Source organism: Saimiri boliviensis, chromosome 3 (assembly GCF_048565385.1).
Source record: "Saimiri boliviensis isolate mSaiBol1 chromosome 3, mSaiBol1.pri, whole genome shotgun sequence".
Classification (NCBI taxonomy): Eukaryota; Metazoa; Chordata; class Mammalia; order Primates; family Cebidae; genus Saimiri; species Saimiri boliviensis.
In genome coordinates, this window is record NC_133451.1 from 62,612,213 (window position 1) to 62,628,886 (window position 16,674).

The 16,674-nt window shown below is 34.8% G+C and overlaps 1 protein-coding gene across 1 annotated transcript in view; it reads right to left on the reverse strand.

The window, feature by feature from the left end:
- Positions 1–3,828: 3,828 nt before the first annotated feature.
- The window catches only part of LOC101043451 (transmembrane protease serine 11G-like), a 34,144-nt gene continuing 21,298 nt past the window's right edge, over positions 3,829–16,674 (reverse strand). The window contains exons 5-11 of the mRNA XM_074395659.1: positions 16,263–16,330; positions 15,393–15,553; positions 10,728–10,766; positions 9,800–9,971; positions 8,329–8,588; positions 6,099–6,241; positions 3,829–3,990 (exon numbers count right to left, since the gene is read on the reverse strand). Coding sequence (XP_074251760.1) covers positions 3,829–3,990; positions 6,099–6,241; positions 8,329–8,588; positions 9,800–9,971; positions 10,728–10,766; positions 15,393–15,553; positions 16,263–16,330 — 1,005 coding nt within the window. The remainder of the gene's footprint in view (positions 3,991–6,098; positions 6,242–8,328; positions 8,589–9,799; positions 9,972–10,727; positions 10,767–15,392; positions 15,554–16,262; positions 16,331–16,674) is intronic.

Sequence of the window (16,674 nt, forward strand, 5' to 3'; positions counted from 1 at the left end):
CAAATCTCATCTTGAATTGTTGCTTCCATAATCTCCACATGTCCTGGAGGGACCCAGTGGGAGGTAATTGAATCATGAGGGCGGGTCTGTCCCATGATGTTCTCATGGTAGTGAATAAGTCTCATGAGACCTGATGATTTTATAAAGGGCAGTTCCCTTGCACAAACTCTCTTGCCTGCCGTCATGTGAGACATGCCTTTGTTCCTCCTTGCCTTCGGCCATGATTGTGAGGCCTCCCTACACATGTGGAACGATGAATCCATTGAACCTCTTTCCTTTATAAATTACCCAGTCTCGGGTACACCTTTATTGGCAGCATGAGAACAGACTAATACAGGTCCCATGCAGTTCAAATCCATGTTGTGCAAGGGTGAACTACACAATAAATCATATTTTTAAAATAACATGGACCAGCAGATGGCAGCATACTGTAATGAATTTGCTCAAACTTTATTGCTTTTCCTGAACAATGTGGGTCCTAGTGACCTGCTGTTTCCACATTTCCTGGATTTAATTAAAATAAAATGACATTAACAGATTATGCAATCTGATTCTTGTTGTATTTGGGTTGGCTGCTTGCTTAAATAGTCATGTGTGGTTTTTAATCTGTGTGACTAAGTCACTCTGATGCTCTTCCATTAGTGGTTACTCTTGCTTGGTTGCCATTAACAGATCTTTCTGGCTTAGCAGAAATATTCTCTTGATTTAAAAAACAACGAAAATTCTTTTTGATTCTTTAATATCTTATTAAGTAGAGAAGTTCTGTCATTTTTCTAAGGTCAGTTGAAAATCCAGTTTCTGACCATTTCAGCCTCAACCATGAGTCTCTGGTGGTCCCTTTTCCACTAGCGGACTGGTGCCACTAGAGAAAGAAGGATCTAAAAGTATTGCTATGCCTGACCAATCACAGCCCCGAAAGAGTATGTTACTTTCGACAGTAGCTATCAAAAACACTTTATGTGATTTTGAGACTAGAGACTTAGTTTTTTTTTTTTTTTTTTTTTTTTTTTTTTTTTTTTTGAGACGGAGTTTCGCTCTTGTTACCCAGGCTGGAGTGCAATGGCGCGATCTCGGCTCACCGCAACCTCCGCCTCCTGGGCTCAGGCAATTCTCCTGCCTCAGCCTCCTGAGTAGCTGGGATTACAGGCACGTGCCACCATGCCCAGCTAATTTTTTTGTATTTTTAGTAGAGACGGGGTTTCACCATGTTGACCAGGATGGTCTCGATCTCTCGACCTTGTGATCCACCCGCCTCGGCCTCCCAAAGTGCTGGGATTACAGGCTTGAGCCACTGCGCCCGGCCGAGACTTAGTTTTATATACTATTGTATATTCAACAGCTAGACTACTCAATACCTGACACACAGAGGTTTAAGAAATGCTTGTTAGATGAGTAAGTAATTAAGGAAGTTGGTGCCTTAAATATTATAGGTCAGTGATGTCAAATACAACATTTTTTAAATGATGGAAGTGTTCTATATCTGTGCTGCTCAAAATGGTAACCACTAAACTCATGTGAATATTTTGTGCTTAAAATGTGATTAGTATGATAGTAATGACTAAATGTGCTTCGTATGAGGAAATAAATTATTATTTTATTTTATTTTAATCTAAATAGCTTCAGCCGGCTAGTGGCTCACATATTAGATAGTAAGCTTTTAGTGCTTAGTGATGTTATGCAATTTTCTATTCTCCACTGTTAAGTGTTAATAGGTGATGATGGGCTCAGCCTTCTGCCTCAGCTGAATATATAAACCCCTTTTCAAATAGTGCCTGTCTACACATTCTGAAGATATTAAATAGACTATGCTTGGTGCAATTATTCAAGATTCAGGCATTTGATAAATATCTCACTATATGTTCATCTGTATTTTCCTGTAGGAGCTCAGCCTTCAAACAGTCTTCTTTCTCTAACTTTCTCCAATCAAGAAGATCAGTTTCCAGATGATCCTAATTTGGCTAGGATGATATACATATAAGTGCAGTCATAATAGGCTTTGTTTCTTAATATTTTCAATGCATCAGCATTATAAAAGAGAGAGAAGATAAAATTTCCAAACTCATATAAGGAAATTGTGAGTGCATGATTTTTAACAGTGTATTTTTTCCCTGTTACTATTGATCTCATAGCAGTTAATCTTAACTGCGGGTGATTTTGCTCCCCAAGGGACATTTGGCAATGTCTGCACTAATTTTTGGTTGTTATAACTTGGTAGGGGAGTACCACTGGAACCTAATATGTAGAGTTAAGGAATGCTGATAATATCACCATGCACAGGACAGTATCTGCCCCTCCCCCAGTAAAGAATTAACTGTGACAAAATATCAGTAGCACCGAGATTGAAAAATCCTGCATTGTAGTGATGACTCAAACAGAATGAATTTGAGTTTGTTGCTATACATTTCAACATACACAATATCCTATTATGTGGGGCAAGAGAGATTCAGTATAACCCCTCCCCCCCCAAAAAAAATACTGTTAGCACAGCAATTACCTCATTAACTAACCTTAAAAGGGAGGTGAGAATAAGGGTTTAGACACACACAATAAGTGAAAGTTTTGTTAATACTAGTCCACAGTCATGTATAGTACTATAAAATAGGCAATCAAATACATATGAAACTGATGACTTTAACATAATAATTAAGCAATTTCAACAATGTTTTCTTGATTTTCTGAATATTTTCTATAAATACTATTCTGCAAAAAAAAAAAAAAAGGCTGTCCACTTTTTAATAGTAAATTTGAATATTACACAGTAAGGTCTTTACCAAAATCTTGTATCAAATTGATTGTGAATGTCTAATTTTATAATGGTTTCTCATGTAAGTTGTTTATGAATATCTAATTTATATTGATTTCCCATTCTGGAGATCCCTTAATTGTTCTGAAGTTTGTTGAAAATTTTTTAAATAAAATACATTAAGAGATAATTTTAAAAAGTGAAAAGTAAGTTTAGACAAAGATTGAAACTTCTCTTATTTTAAACATAAAACTGAAAGTAGCTCCTACTCACTGAATCCTTGCCTCTTTTCCTTTCAACTTAAAAATGCCAAGAAAGTCTGCCTTTAATTTCTGAGTACGTAAAGGCATTTTTTACATAGTTCAGAGCAAAATCCTGTGCAAAGCAATATTGTCAATTTCTTGCTGTCTGATCGAGGGATTTATTGATTGCTCCAAAATAAACATCAGTAATTGTTTAAAGAGACAAAAATCTACATCATTAGTGTAAATATAAATGTCAATCTTTTTCCAGTTTCTAAGAGAAGTTAAATGCACACCTGAAGACAAAGAAGCATGGACTTACAGTAGTGCCATCTGTTAAGTCCTAGTTTCACGCCTAGTGTCCTTTCCATCATTTGTGTTAACATTGGTGAAAATTAATAACCTCGACTTATCTAGTACAGTGAACAAACACGTTCTTAATGAGGAATAAAGACTGAAGCTGTGGAGCCCAGGTAAGGGAGGCACGCCGTTTCAGCGAAAAAGTAGAGAATGCTTAGCCAATTGGTACTGATCTGATTAAACTGCTGGATCACTCTGAAAGGAATACTATATGTCTTAGGAAGAGAAAAATGAACAAATCAGAGACACTTAGCAGCAGTGGTAGATCTTTGTGTAGTTAAAATATCTTCTGTGCTCATATACCAAAACACTTCAGACGAAGTAAAAGAAAGCCTACCTTTCTCATGTGTAAGGGGAAAGTCATTAGATCACACTTATTTGCATTTTGAACTTGATGATAACACACATAGCAACACACACTAAACACAATTTTCTAGAGACCACTCATGACAGTTATAGTTTGGATTTGAGACGATTGTTGCATTAGATGTTAGTTTTAGATTTAATCCAGTCCCGATAATGAGTCACTTTGGTATAAATTCCCGGCTTGTTTTCTTTTCCACAGTCTATTCCCCAGCTTACGATTCCAACAAGGTACCAGGTGTTCCTATCACGTGCAATAACGAGAGGACCTCCAGAATCACCCTGGAAAGGAAGAAAATAATATGGTCAATGTGATAAATAAAGAGGTATCAGAAATGGGTTAATTGGCATCTGAATGTCTAATAAACTAACACTTTGGATTGAAATATGTAAAATATTCTATTTTACTTGCCATTAGTATTAATATGATAATTGAGCCTGTTACTCCATGTTAATGCCTTCAGGTAGAAGGTAATGTGAATAAAGCTAAGGTTTTATCCTTGTAAAATTTTTAGTTTTGCTGTCTAAATTTTTAGTTTTACTTCAGACAGAGCAAAACTAAATCCTATGAAACTAGGAGAGGCTTAACTAAGACACAGGACGATGTTTTATGTCTTACATAAATGATAACCTCAAGACTCAACAAACAAGTCACATCCTCCCTAAGCCTTTCCTAGTTTCGTGCCCACTGTGTCTTCCATCACTGTTTCTGTTAGTTAGAAGGAATCTCTGGCTGTGAATGTGAATCTCATCTTGCTCCACTCACATTAATTGACAGGAAGGTATCCTCAAAATGGTATCACTATGCCGCAGTAGGTTTGAGAGGAGCAGTGTATACAAAGGGCACTCTGTGCAAATGTGCACTATTTATTGCTGAAAGGATTTTGCTCCTAAACTAAGGTAGAATTCCTAGCCCTAATGGACTGGTCTACAGCATGTGAATCATGAGGACTTCCCTCTTAACTTTAATCCTTGGTTTAGACGAATGATTTTAAATTTATCTTTTAACAATGTACCTATTTATTCAAAAGAAGCACTACGTGGAAGCCCATTATAAAGCTTTTGAACATGAGAAAAAATCCTGTTTGAAGCAGACGTGGGCTTCTAGAGTCTTGCGTGTTTAGCTCCTTTCCCTTCCATTTTCTTCCCATGCTTGTTGATCTCCTTCGTGTCAGTGAACAGAGTGTGAAAACCTTGGTCTACCAAAGGACTCCTCCTTAGGAGGCTCCACATGCTAATTTAGGACCTTGGTATTTTACTATGCTAGCAGCGAAAGGAAGTAAGAGTATATGGATCAGTGGAAAGAGAGATCTGCTTTTACACAGATTTATTTGTGTTTCTCTTTTAAGCCAGGTGATCTAGTTTTATCTCAGACCAACCTCATTGCTTCTCCTTCTCCTCATGAAGGAAACTGAGTGGAAGGAGACCCCGTATTCTAGAATTTGTAGCAAAACCCTTGTCTTTCATTTGTTTAATTATTTGTGTGCTATATTATTAGACTGTAAATTCATTGTGGATTCATTGTGATTTTAACAAATGCTTATGTTTCCTTCAGTAACTGCTGCAGTATCTTGCAGTTGACAAAAAGTGGAATATGAATAAGTGAATATATTTATTACCACCACATGACAGACAGATATATATATATATATATATATATACATATATATGTATACGTATATATATCTCTCTCAAATTCTCAAAGCCATTCTTAATTCTTCAAAGAATTGCTAAACTGTTCAACCCAGTTTCAAATGCTAGAAGTTAAAACGTTTATTATTTTATTTACTTATTTTTTAGTCATCTACATAGCCAGAATTTAAAACTGATAGTCTCCTAAATTGTTTAATGCTTATCCTATTTATTTAATTAGTTTCCAAATGTAATCGCGAGGTAACACTTCACTATGAACAAATGTAGATAAATATGTACTTTTTTGTTTTGTTTCTAATAGCAGAATTATGCCTGGAAGTATGTTGTTTAAAGTCAATGGTTTATGCACCTGTGGGATGCTGCTTTACTGGCCGTACATGTAGCTGCAGGTCCATCTCACAGTGCCTTGCAATTAGTAGGGATTAGATACCTAACAGTTGGTTATGATTGTGACTTGGAGCAATGATTGTATGGCTTCCTGGCTTAATTTCTCCTATCAGCTTCCAGTGCGCTTCTCTAATGAGAGTCCTAATTTTCAGCTGATGACCATGTTTTAGGGATAGTTCTCCTCAATAGGGTGTTAAATGAGGATTACATCTTATGATTCTTCCACTCCCTCATTTTACACTGTCCTCCACAGGTTAATTTCATGCAGTCACGTGAAATGATATTGTTCTATGGTCAGTAAGGCCATTCCCACTAAACCGTCATTTTTGTGGATTTGAATCTATTCTTACCTTACAGGCATCTTGTTTCCCTGTCAGGAATCCAGCACATATCATTCCTGATGATACAGCACCACCATATACATGAACTTGATTACATATTTCATTACTTATGATCTCTACTTCAACCTCTCGCAGCGTATTGGGAGAGGCACCTAAAAACAGAAAAAATAAATAGATGAAGAACTTCTACATTGCTGCCATGATAGTTAACTGTTTCTTACAAGGAATGGACCAGTGATAAAACCTAAGACTTGAAGTTGTAAGATTCTGGACTGAATGACAGTGCTCAGAATAAAGTTACATTTATTGGGTGGCTTCTATGTGCTAGGTACCATGTTTGACTTGTTAACTCCTGCTACCTTATTTAATCCTTGCAACAGCCATCAAGGAAAGACATAAATATTCTCTTTCAGTTGAGGAAACCAAAGCTTACCTGGTTAGGAGTCTTGTCATGATCACACAGTTAAAGAATAATGTGAGAAGCTTTTTAACTTGATGTGATATTTTTAAAACTAGAGTATTTTTCACCACCTGGGAGACTATGTTACAGCTTACCTTAACCTTACTCGAAAATCTCCTTCATTATTTTACAAAGGATACAGCTATTTGGAGAACTGTGAATCCTCGAGGAAAAGCAGCATAGAACACTGCTATATTACTAGATGTAACGTTAATACTGATGGAATGCTATTGCTTCATAGGAAAGACCATATTTACTCTGATAGTAACTTAACTTGCTATACAAAACAAATACCAGAATAAGTAACACATACCAAGATAAAAAATTGCTTATGTGTTAGTAATTAACCACACACTTATTGATTGCTTGTAATACTGTTTTAACTATTATATTTTTCTCATTTCTTTAAAATAAAAGCAACTTCTATTTTAAAGACTGTACTAATCTTTAAAGATGGATGTTTTGTTTACAACAGGATCAAAGACAATTGAGAGGATGAGGGAGAAAAGTGTTATTGATTTGAGCAATGAATTACTGTTATTCTGTGCTTAACAAGATTTCTAATTACATATGATTGGCTAAATCCTGGGAGGTAGAAGAAGAAAACCTGAGTAGTCCTTGTCTCCATTTCAAAGTGTAGGAAAAACAAACAAACAATCAAATACCTATTAATTTAGTGTGATGTCTTACAAATCTGTAATGTTATTGTGAAATGTATTCAACTTATGAGAGTGGATAGCTCATTGTGCAGTAATCTGCACACTATTGGGCTTTGAATGATTCATGATGAAGTACCAAATCACTCCCAAACTCTGCGAATAGGAGGTTTTTAGTTAGATTATAGAAGGAAGCATAATGGTGTTACTCAAGTAGTAGATCTTTTTCTTTTCTACTTTGATCAGGAAGTGGCTTTACACATTAAAGGATTTAATTCCTCCTCAAACTCAGCACCATTTCCTAGAGAACAATGCAGATCCCTCAGAGATGAGGAAAATTAGATTATATAATCTGAGATTATAATGATAGTGTATCAGCCTATACTCAAGATCAGAATTTTAGAGCGTATATTGAAGGGAAGCAGAGTGCTTCTAAAAAAATTAACTGATTAGACTGACATGACTTCATAATAAGAGCCTGAAATGAAAATTAGAAATTTGAGGACAGATTAAACTTTCATATGTGAAAAGTCAACCAAGAGACATAAAAGTGGGAAAGTCATATCAGGATCTAAACATCTCTGTTTGTAGTTTATTATCAAATTTCTAAAGTTTCAGGTTCAGGAACAGCTCAATAGATACACAGATTAGAGGGACCCCATTTAATATTTAGGGCCAGGTAAAGAATAGTCATTCAGTTTGTTCACTTAAGGCTGTTTCTGTTTAGTTGCATGATACACTGCAAAAACCTATCATTACCAGTGCTTGCAAATTATATACTTTATGAACCAAGGAGCCATAGCAGAATCTACACATATAAAAGACAGCATTTGAAGGAGAAAAAAATGATGTAAAAATATGCTTTAATAAATTTAGAAAAAAAAATCGCAAACCAGTTTCCAAAATAGTCTGTGAAAAGACAATAAACATACGTACTGTGTAATAGTAATGCTGCTAAAGTTTTTGAAATTCACATCTGGTTTTTATTTGTTTTTGCCATATTTATCATGGGACACCTGATTTCATCTCTTATTTATTTTGATTTTGTGTTTTATTTCATATCTCTGTTCAAATGAAGGAGAGGTTTATACTTTTTGCTTTGTTGTTTTACTGAGATACTCACCGTGTAATTTAAGTGCTCCCCATCCAGTGACAAACACTTTACTCTCAGGCAAGGCTTCAAAAGTAGCTTCTGGAAGACAGACTCTGTGCACCTCATTGGAAAATACAATGGGGATGGAGAGTTTCACTGCAGCAATATCATCCCTGTGTTTATGGGCAGCATAGTTCTCATGAATAATAATTGACTCCACCTTTCTTCTCATTAGTGAGGAACTGAGGGTTATTCCAAAACTAGCCGTCCACAGTTTGGGATTTTTCTCACTGATCACAGAGTAAAAGAAGTACAGTTGGTTCATTTCTTATTTAAATTTTCCCAGGACCCTGGATGGGCAAGGGGCATAAGTGTGGGATAAGGGCAATATTGTTTAAGGTAGTAATTGATTGGGACCTTCCTATGTGAGGCTTCTCTCCTAAGACTGCTTTGCTTTCATCTAGTTGGTAACAAACTCTTAATCCAACATAGCTTAAATTTCTCTCCTTGAGGGAATCTTGTATTTTTCTATTATTCTATATTATTCTAATTTTTCTATATTATTGCCATTTTTGATTATAAGAATAATACACATTAATTTAAGAAAATACAAGTAATTATAAAGTAGATGTATATATCCAAATATATACACATAGATTCATGTAAACACTCATATCAATGCATGATCATATAAATTTCTGTATAGTTATAAAGAGGAAGAGAGAGAGGTAAAATTTTCTCATGCTTTTTCTTTATTTAGCATTTTATCCAGAATATTCTCCCATTTTATGTAAATTTTACTAGGGTTACTGTATCTCTTTGTTATTTCCAAGTGTTCTATATGTAAATTGTCAAAACAATGCAAAGAATAAAAGCACAGCACCAAAGATAGTCACGTGGGATCATCGGATATAAGCTGTAGTTTGAGACACTATTAATAGCTTAAAAAAATAGAAAATATATCTCAGGAGAACCAGTGAGCGTGTTTAATTTTTGACGGTGATGGCTTGTTCCTAGTTAAAACTGAGATTGTTGGAGAGTATATTCTCAGCTGGAACTGAAGATATTCTCTCTAAATTTTTCTGCCATTCTTCAGTTAATTGTCATTTATTCCTAAGCCTGCTGGACAATCATGAGTGACACTGGGAGGTCTAAGATTTTTTTTGGGGGGGGGCATTTGTTTGTTTGTTTGTTTTTTGAGATGGAGTCTCATTCTGTCACCCAGGCTGATGTGCAATGGTGTGATCTCGGCTCACTGCAACCTCTGCCTCCCAGGTTCAAGCGATTCTCCTGCCTCAGCCTCACGAATAGCTGGGACTACAGGCACATGCCACCACGTCCGGCTAATTTTTGTATTTTTAATAGAGATGGGTGTCACTATGTTGGCCAGGCTGAAGTCTAAGACGTTTATAAAGGAAATGTCAAAGAGAGAACTATAGGATGTGAAGAGGAGAAAAAGAGGAGAAGTTAGTGATTCTATGGGTATAGACTGAGAACGCACAAGTCAAAACAGTGAGCTGCAGTCAGGAGCCACTCTTCACTGATCAAAGATGCTCCACACAAATGGATGCCTTCCACCTGCAGGCTAGCTTGCCAGGGCCAATCACCTTTTCCTGCAATCTGGCCATCAGTAATTCTTTCCACGGATGCGAACTCCTTCCCTAAACCACAACCTATGAGAAGGAAATAAGATGGCTAATTCCAGAGTTATAAACATCTGTAGGTATGTTTGGCATATAGTTAAGGACAGAAATATCCACAGAGGTGTCTTACCTTAAGAAAATTCATTGAAATTAATATTAAATAAAGTAATGGTAATTCACATTGATAAAATGTGATTATTCACATTTTAAATAAGTATTAACTTTTAAAAAATTATTTAACACTCTCTATGGTGAATTTAAAACAACATTATTTTAAAATTTGGCTTTTCACATTTTTCTGGGTCATGTTCTTATGTGCAGCATTTACCCTAATAATATTTTGTGAGTACTAACTGTACACTATTTATTTCAGAAAATAACATTTGTAGTCTTTTAAAATACATGTCTAATATTACAATCAAAATGCTACTATAGCATAAATGTCAAAGCTTGTATAAAAAAGTTTTGGGGTGTCATTTAACCCTAAGCAAAACTTATTAGTTTAACAAAAAGGCCAAATAAAGTAAATACAATGAAATAAAAGACAATTGTTAAAGAAAACATTAATGAAACTTTCTGTGAGGAAGAGTAAACATTTTCAAGGAGTACATATAGACATTCTCAATTATGATTGGTAATTTTTCCTTTAAGGAGAGTCAGATCACATATCCATCTAGAGATACTATATACTTTTGAGAAAGAGCAAACATGGGAAAAGAGAAATGCTAAATGTGTTAAGTTTTGTTCTTTGATTTATAAACATCTCAGTGATATTCTTGAACTTACAGCTGTTCAGAATGTGTTCTGCTTGTGCTGCATTCATATCTGAAAAAAACCCAAGAGATGCTCAGTGATGAAATTATTGTAATTTAAAATACTATGCCTATATGATATAACTTTTTCTGGTTGAGAGGAACTGCATTGGTCAGGAAATTTTTAATTCAAAGGCAATAGAATAAAATCCTACATAAAGGATAAGCCTAGATGTAAACTGACCTCTACTGACTGTATGTGGACTCCAGAAAAATCCTGGTTTATGGTTACAAGATCATTGGCATAGAGAAGGATACAGTTGCTATAAAAGAAGCAGTCTTCTAGTTAATCAATGCCACACCAATTTTTTAAAACAGAGGAGTCCAGGACTAGTCTTTCATGTGCACTACTATATGTTAGGAAAGCATTTCCCTCTGTCCTGATTAATGCATCTTAGAAGCCTGGCAATCGGTGCTTGGTCCATGGATGCTCCCTGTGGAATCAAAATTCACCAGTATGCGAACAAAACCTCAAAATACACTATCTTGTTAGTCACTTTTTTCAAAATGTGAAATAAAGAAAACCATAATCAGTGACTATGCTCCCAAATATTTGAATTGTTCTGTATCCTAGTTAGTATAATGAGCGATCTAGACCCACATTTTGTTAAGATGAAAGCCAATGTGGAGTTTTGATGAGCCTGAAAATTGATAAGCCTTTAATTTAGGTCAGACTCTAAAGAAGTACATTGAGTTCATTTGCAGGAAACTATACTAAACTATTCTCCCTTTCTTGCCCAGGGTGGAGTGCAGTGGTACAACCATAGCTCACTTCAGCCTCAAACTTTTGGCCTCAAGCAATTCTCCCACCTTGGTCTGATGAAGTTCTGGGATTATAGGAGTAAGCTGCCATGCCCAGCCAGGACATGACTTAATAATGCTTGAGACAAAAGCTTGTCCTGCATACATTTAACTGTAACATCAATTATACTTTAGTGCGATTATCTGTGGGTTATGGAACAGAGGGAGAGGGGTAGAGTTATAGTTAGTTCACAGCTAAGTTTAGCTTAATTCTAAACTCATCTCAGTCTATATAGAAATTACTGATGAACTCCCATGATGGTGCTATATATCATATGTGAGCATTATGTTATATATGTGTTCCACCTGCAGTACAAAAGGTTGAATATCTTCAGTTCTAGAACAAGAGTGTGTAGAATGACTTTTTCCTGCTTTTCTCCTGTAAATACAACTAACGAATCTAAGTATTATTCACCAGATAACAATAACAGAACTTTGAAAGCTGGAAGAAAGAAGACAGAATGGCTTGAGACTTCAGAATCTGAGGAAGAGCAAGTGGTGCATTTTCCTGGATTTTCTTTTTATCTCACATATACACCCAACTGGTGACCAGAAAGACCTGCAATTGTCAACAGGAATAGACAAAACGATCACAATACAAATCTGTTCTTTCTACCCAAAGCACCGGGAAAGGGAAAACACAACAGACAGGTAATGGGAAATTCAAACCCTCTGCTTCACAGCCAAGGCCCGGCAGTCCATTCTACCAGCAGCAGTGACAACAGAACGCCCTTAACCATCCCCACCCCCACTTCAAAACCAGGAAACTACCTGGCAGACTAATACACCCACAAAGACAGTGGCAGCAGAGACCTGCATCTACTCAGAGACATAAGGAGAACCAGATCCAGAGCACCCCTACACAAAGAGTGGCCCACTAATTCAAGGCAGCCCAGAGAAGCATGTTCTACTCCCATAAAATGCGCTGGAAACAGTAATTAAGAGGAAGTGCAGAATAGTATGGAAAGGATATCAAAAACTAAATTGTCATTGAAACAACAAAAGTTAAGTGAGAATCTGTACTCTAAACCTAACAGATAAAGTAGAATAATTAAATCAAATCAAAAGCCTCCTAACATAACTAAAATATTCAGAATACAAACAAAAATTGTCCACCATACCCCAAAACAGGAAAACTATAATCTGAATGAGAAAAGACAGTCAACCAATGCCAATCCTGAAATGTCAGATGTGTATTTTAGAGACCTGCCATAAAAGAAATTTAGAAATAAAGTATAATTATCTTGAAACAAGTAAAAAAATGACAAAATCTCAACAAAGAAATAGAAATTATAAAAAAGGGACCAAATGAAAGATTATAGGACTAAATAATACAATAAGCAAAATAATAATAATAATGAATCAATCTGATGGATGGTGCTAATAGTGGTGTAAAAAAGATGGAGAATGAAATTAGTAAACTTGAATATAAGTCAATAGAATTTACTCAGTCTAAAAACAGCATATAAATAGACAGAAAAAATAAGTCCAGATTCTCTACAGTCATTAAAGATTTTCTAGGGCCTTGTGAATTTCTCCACCTCAGTCCTATCTTTAAAAGGGTCATTGTATGATCATTTTATCTTCTGTCTCTGATTCTGCTTGAAATGTTCCCAGTGAGGCAGTCTGCTCTCCAACTGCTCTTTGTATAGGTTTTATGCAATCAAAAGTATTTATTTGTGTAAATGCCTTAGCAATATTTAATACTATATATTTTGCTGTGTATAATGCCACAATGAAATTTCCATAAAATAGGTAAGATGTAGAAAAAGTATAAGTTTAAAATACAAAACTATCAAACTTACAGAAAAAAGTCTAGATACCTGAGAAAGTCCATAAAATAATACATTAAATTTATTTTTTCTAAGTAATTTTGAAAGCATTTTTACACGTTCTTAAGAATAAGTTCTACATTTATTATCTTCATTTTGCAAAACAGGAACTGATACACAAAGTTTCAGCAACTTTTGCAAGGCTAGACTACTGTCATTATTGCTAGAATACAGGTTGTCTGAGTCCTAGTGTAGTGTTCTGGCTACCTTCATCTGCAGTGTCTCTCCGTGAATTTTTTTCTTTCTATTATTTATATTTAAATGATGTTTCTTATCCTATAAAATTCAACTCTTGTTTTCAAAGTTTTGAAATATGCAACCTCTCACTTTTTTCCCCCCTACAGTTCTGAAACTCTATGTGGAAAGATAAATGATTTCAAGTTCTTCTGTTTTTTGTTATATTATTACTTTTAAAAGTTCCCTCTTTTTTCCTGCTCACTTTAAAGAGATTGAGTTGTTTTATAGAGTTAAAGATAAATATTTCACAAATACCATGTTCCTATCCTGTGTTGAGCACTGTGCTAACGTTGGGGAAGTGCTTGTGACTACAGTAGACATATTTCCAGTTCAAAAAGTCATATCTTCTTTGAGAGATACATGAAATAAAAAATATACAAATCAAAGCAACTCCCATGCACCCGTGTGAAGTACAAAAGTATAAGGAATTACCACTGTAAGGAAGTCTTTGGATGGGAATGAGGCTCATCTCAACAATAACTTGCTTAGACAAGCAACTGAGTATCTGGTGATGGGTGATGCATCATCAGCAGATGCCTATATGAACCAATAATGAGAGGTAAATACTCCCACTCACACAGCAACACTGAAAGGATTTAAGTCCATCTAGCACCATAAAGCAGATGTTGGGTTGGAGTGAGGGATAGATCCAGAAATGATACCTACATCTCCTCAACAAAACATTTCCTTCAGGAAGTCTTGTCTCTGCTATCTATAGTCCAGTGCTTTGGATTCAGGGTCTGTTCTTTCCTGACTACATAACTAATAGAATTGAGTATTGGGTATTACTCCCAGAGACTACTCATTCTTCTCTTTGAGCTATCTTTTCTTCTTTCTGACTTTGGTCAAATCTATAATATAATTTTCTCTTCTGTTAACATACCATAACATATGCATTCTAGCCTCCTGGAATAGTTCTGGGAAAAGATACTGAGTGAAGATTAATTGATAATTTGTAATTTTTGATCAGCCTTATGCTCTCATTCCAAAAGTTCAACGAGTTCTGGTAAAACATGACAACTTCAAAGCTAATTCCTGAGAGGCAGCAAATAGTTTTAGAATTATAATGAACTTTATTTGATTTCATATCCTGAACATTTATCAATGAGTTCTTTGTGTCTGTGTTGCATATAAGATGGTGTCTTTATGCTCAAGATAGATACTATCAGAGTCTGATGTCTTTCTTGTCCTTGTCTCACTGCATGTCCTGGGCCAATCCTATCCTATGAGTTGCAGAGAGGGTATGAGAGTGTATCCTACAGTGCCAGGCTTCTTTCCTCCTTCCCCCCATATTTTGTTTGTGCCCTACATATTGTGGTTCATGTGTCCATACCACTTCCACATTCTGGATTCAGATTGGAAAGAGTATTTCCAGAGAGTCAGACACTATAGATTACTACTATATGTCAATAGCAGAATGTTGGTTTTTATCATATGTATGTTTAATTAATATAAACAATTCCGCTGAGATCTTTTTTTCAAAGGAAGAAATGCTATCTTATTTGGGTTATCATACAATTCTTATTTTATAATTATTTCCATACTAGACAAAAGAAGATAATCTTCCTTATCACAATCAAAGGATTGCATGATTTGCTTGTTATCAAGTACAGAAGTAAAGTTACCCTAAAGTTGGATCTCTGAAATATCTTAAATATCTTAAAATGGAAAATAGTTTTCTTTATGTTAAAATAAATAAGCGATCTTTGTAGATGACAAAGTTATTAAAATGAGTAACTATAATAGCAAAGAAAAATAGTATTTCTTGCCTCTAAGATAAGGTAATGAAGTGTCTATCTTCAAGAAGCTTTCATTTGATTTCAACTTCTGATGCAAAATGTTATCAGCTTGTGTTTTTATTGTGTTCTCATTGTTAAGAATAAACTGAAACTTAAGCAATACATCTGCTTTCAACTTGTCATTACTTGGCCTGAAAGACAAAATCACCAGAATGAATGAGGCCATAGCCTCAGTAATTATTATGTCATACTTTATTATTTAGGTATTAGTTACATCTTCAAGAAAATACAACATAAATATTTTGTACGTTTTATTGTCAAAGATTTTTCCCCTTGTGTCACACAGGTATTAATACTTAAATTATTCCCCATTTGTAAAACTTGATCATATTTAGGGAGGGGAGAGCATTTGACAGTTCTAGATTTTTTTTCTGAAAAAAGAAGTCAAAAGCACTTGTTATGTCCACAAACTTTGTATATATATATATATATATATATATATATATATATATATATATATATGTATATGTATATGTATATGTATATGTATATATAATATACTATATATGTGAATATGATTCAAGAATTCATAATAGCTGTTTATTGTTTTTTAAAGTCAGTAAAATTGAGAGCAGTAGTTAATAATTGTAAGATTCTTCCATATGAAATGCAAAAGACTTCAAAAGGACAACGAGTAGAATATACTTAATCACTACTCAAGAAACTCTCTCACTACAGAAACTCTATACAGGAGGAAAAACAAATGTAATAATATTAAACTATTTTTGCTCTTGACATATCTAAGATCTTTAGAACTGTCTACAAAGCAAATAATTGAAGAATGACTAAATAATACAAAGTTGCCTTTTACAATCATACAAATTAATTAACAGTGATTACCTAAAGTTGATAACGTGACACTTGATGTAATGATTGTTTAAATTGGATCTTTGAAATATCTTATCTATCTGAGAAAAGAAAAAAATACAACAAAATAGAGCTTTGTTAAACATGAATTTCACACGTCAATATATCACAAAAATGCTTGCATAAAGCTTGCTGTGATGCAAGTAACATTTACTTCAATGTTTATTTACAGTTATTCCCCCCAAACCTCATTTGGGCATAATCCCACCGTCATGAATATCATCTCTATAATTGGATGATGATACTTGAACAACTTGTCCCATGGTCAGAGAAGACTGATCTAAAGGGTTCACTTAATGAAGCATTTCCATCTCTAATATAAAATATACATGGAATGGGAGGCACAGAGGTTTGAAAGTTTGATATATAAGGACTCATCACTCAT